Source organism: Glandiceps talaboti, chromosome 18, assembly GCF_964340395.1.
Source record: "Glandiceps talaboti chromosome 18, keGlaTala1.1, whole genome shotgun sequence".
Classification (NCBI taxonomy): Eukaryota; Metazoa; Hemichordata; class Enteropneusta; family Spengelidae; genus Glandiceps; species Glandiceps talaboti.
Genome location: NC_135566.1, coordinates 15,418,075 through 15,427,500, shown reverse-complemented (window position 1 = coordinate 15,427,500; position 9,426 = coordinate 15,418,075). Strand labels below are relative to the sequence as shown.

The window sequence follows — 9,426 nt, the reverse complement described above, 5'->3', positions numbered from 1 at the left end:
GTCGTTTTATTTATAATGTATAAACCGGCATACTAGTAAGGCCTACAAAAATTGTTTGGTTCCGGTTACCCGACCCCACATAGTTTTCCACTGCCGACCCTAAACTTTTTTACTTACGTATTCGAGAAAAAAATAATAAAATCGCAAACATTGTACTGTAATATTATATACACTCACCATCTTTCTTTCAACACATAATGGGTATTTATATCAATCTACAGTAACTGAGAGAAAAAAAAGACACTCGGAAAAAAAATACACACAACACTAAAACACTCCACGATACTTCTAAACACGAAAAGTGAGATATAAAATGAATTTGCGGCTTACACTTCACAAGCTGACAAAATATTGGAGTACGTATATATATTGAAATTCTTGTGCTCAGGAGAGGTTTCACAGTGTAGCGGTATATTATTTAAAAAAAATGAAAACGTGTTCCCTGAGCTGTAATTCACAATAGTAGTGTTATCATAAGCTGCCTATATCCAGCTGTCGTAGTATCTCGTGATGGTATACTCCACAGGCCTGGGTCTCTAAGTTGTAATCTGTCTATTGGAGAGATATTAATATATTTTGCATATCGAATTTTCAGAATCATCCTTATCTGTAGATCAATCTGATTGAACTCAAGAAAATGGTAGAATCATTTATTTTATTTGCCATATTTTACTTGACTCAACTGTTTTTGCTATCTATGTTATCTTTCATTTCGTACATGTATCAACGTACGATCTATATTGACTACATGTAAGTACTTATAATATAAGTGACCTGTGATGATATGATCGACCACAATAAATAGAGTGACGTCGACGTTCCTTTGCTCTAGTTAAATATCCTAGAAACTCGCGGGTTATCCTATCTCTTCCACGTATTATCGGTCTATATATACATCAGTATACCCACTAATGATACCACATCACGGTTCACTGCAGAGAACAGCCCCTACGTATATTGGTACACATACACACTGAAGACGCATAGCAGAAGCTAGTCCTGCTTGCACACAGCGTACAGGATTCTGACATTATCCCGAAATGCAATTGAAATTCTTGTATTTTTTTGGTAATTCCTATAAAGACAGGGACATAATTTGTCAGAATCGAGTCCCGACTTACTCCGTCTGCGCTGCACGCAGGACTCCGGGGCAGGACTAGATTGAAGCACGATAGGCGTGTGAAATACATACGGTAACGAATCGACCCTTCTCATATAAATTGTCTGAATAAAACTACACACGAATTCTACTTGACTCTATATGATTCAAAGAAACATTTCCAGCCGACAAAGGTCACAAACAATCTTGTACGGTTATCGTAGGTTGCCTTTGGACGCAATAACGGTGACATTTATTCTTCGGGGTCGCTCTTACATCTACACAGTAGAACGGCGTTCTGGAGCAAATTGATCATACGGTACATCACGTATGTCAAGGAAGACAAGCTTTTTGGAAGAAACAGTTTTTTCCTTTTCCATGGGTACATGTGTATTCCAGTATTTTGTTCAGCAACTCTCGGACACACACATCAGAAAACATAGGAAACACCTCTAGTGATCTTACTAGCCTGATAATGGTCTAAATAACTTGAAAAAAATAAATGGGCAAAATTTTATGTTGCTATGATTTTTACTTTTCCATTATTTTGCCCTGAGTTGACTGTGTGATATTTATTTTCATATATGTTTATCATATTTGTTGTCACGTGACTTTCCCTCTTGACCATGGACGTCAAACGTAACACGCTTCAATCAACAGCAAAGAAAAAAAGGACTAGCTGGACATTCTTGGTTTAATTGCTTTATTTATTTTCATTTGTTTCATTTCTAATTTCAGGTCAGTGGTTTTATGCCAGTCCCGTCCTCGTTCACGTACTTTTCGCCACATCCATCGTTTCCTGCATCGGCTCAGTTTACTTGGCATACATTCTGTACTTCGTGTTGAATGATTTCTGTATCGTTTGTATAGCTACCTACATTGTTAATTTTATCCTATGCTACCTAAATTACATCAACGTGTAACGTAAGTTGGTTGGTATAAAACAGACGACTACGCCGGTATTAAACGTGTTTCTAAAATTTAAAACGACATCTGTCCAGTTGTTGGAACCGAAAGCCCTGTATCACATGTTGTTCGTAGCAACTGGGAGTGATATGTGTCGTTCCATGGACGGTCTACATGTACTGCATCGCACAGATGCCATCCTCTGACTATACGAGGGCGGAATTTGTCACGTTTTCTGAGGGGATTGACGAATTCGTTATTAAAAAGAAGCACTGCATATATACATACCACATTTTTGGTCATTTTATTTAATGTTTTCTTTTACGTATCATCCGATCATTTTAAACCATTGTTTTTATAGAGATTTATCAACATGCAAGATCATGTACAGTGCATATATAACTAAAAAACGTAGGCTGATATTTTAGTCATATCAACTGTAGATGGCGCTGGTACCATGTAATCACTCCTGCAAGACCGCCAACTCCGCGGTGTCCATTTTAACAATAAATGTTGATAGACGACCACACAACCAATGTTCTCCTTTCTCCTTTCATTTTTGTTTGTTTGTTTGTTTGTTTGTTTGTTTATGTATTGTAGTGAGGCGCTATATTGCCAACTTTAAGACCATAATGCCTCTAAAAAAGTAAAATTCCAATAAAACTTAAAAGCACTCACAAAATTTAGGGGAATAAGAAGTATTTGTATATCTGTCCAGCCAGCTACATATGGTTGAAATACCGTACAACTATTTCACATGGAATCAGTAAACCAATAACCTGGTTAGCAGTCAGAAAGATAATATGAAGCTGCGTAGACAAAACTCTGATCAGGTTTTTTTAAGCAAATTGAGTTTGTACTATTACGTTTTCAGACTCCCCTTTCCTTTGTAACTATAATTATGATCAGAAATTCACAGACAAGGGCAGTCTCAACAAATCCGACTGATCCATGTGCGTTATGCATAATCAGTTTTTGCCAACACAATTCTCATATGTATACAGACGACACGGCAAGTATACTGTAATGACGTCATTGGTTCGGGGTTGTCAGCCGAGTTTAGCATGTTAGGGAAAAGGCAAAAGGGAATTAGACCGCGCCCTCAACGGCTGATCTCTCGGTCTACACGGCAAGCTGTTTTTGATAAAGTTGTTCACTCAGACGCATCCACCTACTCACCCACACAAGAAATAATGCAGACAGACTACCACAGGTACTTATAGAAAATATTTTATATTGTGTCAGTATTTCAAAATGTATCCAACTCGCTACAAGTTTTTTCTGAACAAAAGTGCAAATAAATAAAAAAATATTTATCAAATGGAAGGAAAAGATTAAACAAATATATACATATACAGACCAGGTCAAGAAAATAAACACCAGCTGACAGCTATAAAGAGCGCCCCCTCAGTCTATCTCTTTACTTCAATAAATTGTATTTAACTATGCATATTACATGGCAGACTGGCCTTGGACCATGAATACCTTTTATTCATCTTGCTGTACTCTTTCAAATATTGTGGATGCTTAATAATATGCATTTGTTTTGGCAGTGAATGTGCACTCAGAGATATCAGACGAGGGCTCAGAAATATTTCATGAAAAAGTAAAACTTTGGTAAACCACAGAAAATAAAGACACTTAAATATTCTTGTGCAAAAAAAAACACAGTCTTTGTTTGACCCAAGATGGCCATTGAAGATATCTGGATAATTTGATTCTGAAATAAAATTTGTTGAAAAAAAGTGACCAACTCTAACCTTGTTATTATGAACAGTTTGTAATATGAACATAATTTAAGGTGCAAAATCTGACTTTGAGGCGAGACCCTTAGTAAAGAGCAGACGACAAAGCAGTTTGCAATCACCTGTACTGCAACATTTCCCGCTCATTTCAGTAATTCAAACAGGCTCAAAAACAATCTGACAACACAATATTTTCTGATTTTAGGCCCCAAAATTTGACTTTTAGACAAAAACTTGTTTAGTATAACAATCCTCTTGACAATTCTTTCTGCAATATTGCATTTTTCTCAAAATATTTGACATTACAAACATTTTGCCGATATTCTTGTCTGGTCATAGTAACAAGGTTATATTGTAACTCATTCCAACAAAATTGTGATATAAATACAGATTTCACCAAAAACAAAACAAAATTGTGACAAAATATTTGCATATATCACTCCACATCTTGAACATGCATTACACGTTTCTGGTTATGTTCTAATCATAATTTACATTTCTTTTCATTTCCAGAAATAAATCGTCTCTTCAATATAATCATCTTGGGTCTCCAAATATCCTCCCCAATTATCATTTCAGTAAACCATCATAGTCCAGCCCAGCCTTTGCCTTGAGTTCCCATCACCACATCATTAACATAACAAAAACACACTGGAGGAAACAAGTGACACATAAACAGTCAGCTTGGATTGGCTGATGACAATATCATTTGCATATTCACCATGTCATGTCATGGGAGATCAACCAATCAGCTGTTCTGTTACAAGAGTTCGGCTTCCAACAGCGTATTTATAACCTGTGCACTGATTAGTTTACTGATATGATATTGAGAACCTGCCATCAGACAAAATGAATAAGCAATAGCCCAAATTACCCAAACCAATATATACAGAACAAAACACCAATAGTTGAAACTAAAATCCTAACAATTCTGAATCCAAAAAAGCATAATCCCTGAAATAGCTTGGCAAGAAGGTAGCAATTCTGGAAACAAATATCGTCAAAAAAATTACTACAGTTATTTCTGAATATTGCTTTAAAAAGTCTAACTTATTGAACTCCAAGATTCCACCAGAGTTTAGTTCAAATCACCGGATGGAAACCTCCCCTTTTTTTCCATTTAAATGGTTGAATCCACCCATAGAAATACATTAGGGCTGTACCCATTGTCATGTTTAATGGGTATGTAAGGATAACATTGCCCGGCCTTGCTAAAACCGACTGAACAACACCAAAGGGCAGTATAGTGTACAGGATGCCGGCAAGCAGAAATTCACTTTACAATGTTAAGAGTATCAAAGTACATAACATTGCTATTATAATAAGGTGAAGATTTCATGCAAGGAAAGTATAAACTCACCAACACAAATGCAGTGTTATTACACTGTTAATACATGAAGGCTGTATTAGCAAATTCGAAAATGTCCATATTAGCAAATTCAAAATGTCCATATTAGCAAATTCAAAATGTCCATATTAGCTAATATAAATGTCCATATTAGTAAATTATCATAGGCGAAGCACTGCAATGCTCAGAACAGAGTCACAGTCTTGGCTGAACGAACAGCTGTTTATATTTCGGCAATGTGATGTATGATACAAGGCATAAAAATGTTGATCTACTCAGTTGACGTTAGTACCAGTTCAAGAAAAGGGATCAAACCAAATACCTATTAAAAGAGGTTGCTGGTTGGTATTTCAGCGATACACAATGTTGCGTTGCCGTGTATCACTAGTTAAAATCCTGGCAATTTCCTTGAATTGCATGAAATGGCACAAAATACCCTCTTTTCAATGTTTCTCCACAACTTGATGACAGGATTCGTTCACAAGTGGGACACCGAAATAACCTGCGAGTGAAATCAGTGTCTGTCTACAGACACCGAACTTTGACTCACAGCCAAGTGATGGTGTCAATAACATAATGTGAAGAAGAGCATGCAATTCTGTTATTTGTGATGAATTCATAGCATATCACAGCTAGCACACACAATATAGCCATATTAGGCAGAAATATTAAAATACAATAATAACATGCACAGTTACATGGTATCAGTCAAAGCAACTTAAAATTACTAGTAAAAAGCACGGTTATAAAAACTACACTTGTAGACCTCCAGGGAGATACATTGAAAAAAAAAATCCTCACTGGTCAAAACCAACTATTTGTACTTTTCAGCCCCTCCACTGCTACACTTACAAGGTTTACATTGGAGGTACTTGGGTATAAAGATAAACACAAAGATTGCACTGACCAAAATTCAAACATTGGTAGAGGTGGGATATGGGGGTGCTATTTATGTGCAGAGGGGCACTATAGAATGGTATGAATATTGTGGAGTTTTTTTCCATGTTTTAATTTTTACACCAGTGATTTTATGTGTATCTCACTGTAGATCAAATATCTACCTCCTACAGACATTAGACGGTAAGATACGCCGTACCACTCCACCCTCACCAATCTGTCTGTCTATTCGACTGATGTGTGAGGGCGTCCAATCACGGCGTACATTACAGACTATTACAGACATAAATTGCTATTGTTAGAGAGTTTGCTGTTTAATATTTCAGATGCTTATTATAATTATTTCAGAGTAGAGAAAAAGCACACCAACAATTTTTCAATGAACGCAAGTCGAGACCCAGACTCACTCGATGAATCTCTGACAACTGGACGAAAGTGAGTCAGAAATTTTTTTGCTGAGGCCATCAAGTTTCCCTTTGTTAATTGAAAGTTAAGGCAATTATTTGGTTAGACTAAAATGAAATTCACTTCAAGGTAAAAAAGTGCATATTTTTGTTGCAAAGGTAAGTCGACAGTAACAGTAAGGGGACTCTAAACCTGTGAAAACTAACTCCAAAACTGAAACTATCTCGGGGGAAAAATAGGTAGACTTATGTCAAAAATTAACTTAAAAAATCAAATATTAGAATTCTGTTTGTAGGGTGATGATGGCATACTTGTATTGTCTGTCCACATTATGACTATCCAGCTACCAAATTCTGTCAGATCACACTGTGTACACCTGAACTTTTCAGTCCCAAAAACCTGTTGTTTTTTTTCTTTTTGTTTTTGAAGGCTGATATTTTGACATTCGTTGTGATAAACCAATCTTAACCAAATTGATTCAAAACTGAAATATTTACAACATTAGCCAAACATGGTGTTGAAACACTTGATCTCTGAACTTGGCTATCTCACTTATATATGTTTTGATTATGACCATTTGCCCATAACATTGCAAAACATGACATCATAAATCCAGAGACTAGGTTGTCTGGCATAACATACTGGCATGTTCTGTAAAACGACACCGTCAAGCTGGAAATATCTGGGATAGCCTGCGTATAGTCTCTGGGCCACAACAACATATATATACACTTCTCTCTCATAACTATGAGCTAAAATATATTCCAGAGACTTTGCTATCTAGCATGACAATACCACGTATATCAGAGACTTGGTTGTTTGGCATAACATACCACATATTCCAGAGACTTGGTTGTTTGGCATAACATACCACATATTCCAGAGACTTGGTTGTCTGGCATAACATACCACATATTCTAGAGACTTGGTTGTTTGGCATAACATACCACATATTTCAGAGATTTGACTGGCATGACATATACTGGCACATTGTGGCAAATGACACTGTCAAGCCAGCTAGCCAAGTATCTGGACTACAACAACATGTACACCTTCCTCTCACGATTGTGAGGGAAAACCTGCAAGTTAAGTTAGCACATCATCATTTCTACAAAACAGAATTTGTGTTTGATTATAAATTCACCACCTACACCGCCCCCCCCCCCCCCCTTCTCTGTGATATCACCAATGATGGTTTGTCAAATTATAATCAAAATATAAAATATACATCAAATTAACGCCAGCATTTAATGCTGTTTGTCAAAATAATCAATACTATACAAAATCTGGAGACGAGAATCCCAACATAAAAATTATGTCGTTTGTTGTGAAATAAAATTAATGTGCATTCAAGAGTCTGTCTTTGTCTTTCACTCTTCAGAATCATTTTTAACATTTCTCATTCTGGGAAATGAAGACTTTCTCGACAAATCCTTGAAACTACTGAAGAATTTATACAAATCTGGCAACAAAAGTTTTGAAATGTGTAGTTCAAGGGTTGAAAGATCAGGGTTCAAGGGTCATCTGATTTAGCCAATCAGTGATTTTATGCATAATGTCCCAACAAAGACAAACTATTGGTAAAACAAAGCAAAGCATTGCTTTACCAATAGTTCTTTGTTCAGAAAATTATTTGGTAGATATACTGGGAACTTAATTTATTGCTGTTTTTGATTGGTTGGCAGAAACTACCATGATTCAATAGAATACAATATTTTTCATTGGATGATGTCATGTAGACAACAATTGTTTTTGTTTTAATAAATGGTTGTTTTTGATTGGCTGACTGAGTTGCCATCCAGGATGAAATGCTGTCCAAATGTGTCTGTAACACTGTTTTTGATTGGATGACATGGCAGCCATAGTAATAGATTTAATCTATCATTGTTTTTGATTGGGTGAATGACCTGGTGATAAAATACATCAATTGAAAATTGTTTTTGATGAGAACCAATGGTGGCCATGTTTATGTACAAAAAATTACTGCATGTTTTTTTTTGAAAGGATAAAAATGTCACTGTGATTATTATGATATTCCCCTCTTAGGTGACATTAAGAAGAACATTGCATGATACAATTTGTGATTATGAAAGAGTACAAACTCTCAGACTTGCAATAACATAGTTGTAAGTTTGTAATTACATCACAAAAAAGACAGAAAAATATATGCTGCCAGAAAAAAAAATCTGCTTTTGAAGACTAAATGCAACAAGACAATACTGTGTATCATAGCTCTTTGGTACTTGCCAATACTTGTACATCGACAAATATGATATGAATAAACTCAAAATTGTTAAAATTCAGAAAATATTGCAATGACCTCATCAATCAACAAGGTCATTGCGATGTGTCAAAATTATGTGATAATGAATATTCATGGCCTCTGGGTTCATTGTTATAAATGAAAAGTTCTTATCATAGAATCATAAATATGACTCTCTGAGTTGAAATTTTCATAAATAACTTTAAAAAATTAAAAAATTATATTAATTTCATAGGTTTGCTTTCTGTCAAATTATTAACAGGGGTTTATCATAAAATATTTTATATAACCTCAAATCTATTCCTAGTGTAAGTTGTTTTCCTGCATTCACAGACCAAACCATTGTTCTTTGATCAAAAATGAGTCAAATTTGGTAACTTGGCCCAAAAAATGACAAATATGTGTGGCCCCAATGACATGTCTGTCAGATTTAGACAGATATATATTTTGTTATGTATTGCTTCTTGTCATTCGTGATTGATAATCACCGTGTTTATGGGTTCATTGCCCTGCAAGTTGCAATTATCTATGCAATTATTCTTAAGTAATCAAGGTAATGTAATGTGACATTTTTGATTTTGCAAAAAAAAATAAAAAATTCTGCTATCCTGTTTTATATTGCAATATTTTCCTTTTCAACACAATGTCAGAAATTTGATAGCTTTGGCAAGAAAATCTATATAGAGGTACATGGACACCTAAATCTATGTATGATAAACATTACATTGCTTTAGTTTCGGGGTTTTTGACCAAACATTTTCAT

At 35.3% G+C, this 9,426-nt stretch overlaps 1 protein-coding gene across 1 annotated transcript in view; it reads left to right on the top strand.

Annotated features, from left to right (window-relative positions):
* The window catches only part of LOC144449527 (vitamin K epoxide reductase complex subunit 1-like protein 1), an 8,638-nt gene extending 6,605 nt beyond the window's left edge, over nt 1-2,033 (top strand). Inside the window, exon 4 of the mRNA XM_078140071.1 lies at nt 1,838-2,033. Within this exon, the coding sequence (XP_077996197.1) occupies nt 1,838-2,022 (185 nt within the window). The 3' untranslated portion in view covers nt 2,023-2,033. The remainder of the gene's footprint in view (nt 1-1,837) is intronic.
* The last annotated feature ends 7,393 nt before the right edge of the window (nt 2,034-9,426 follow it).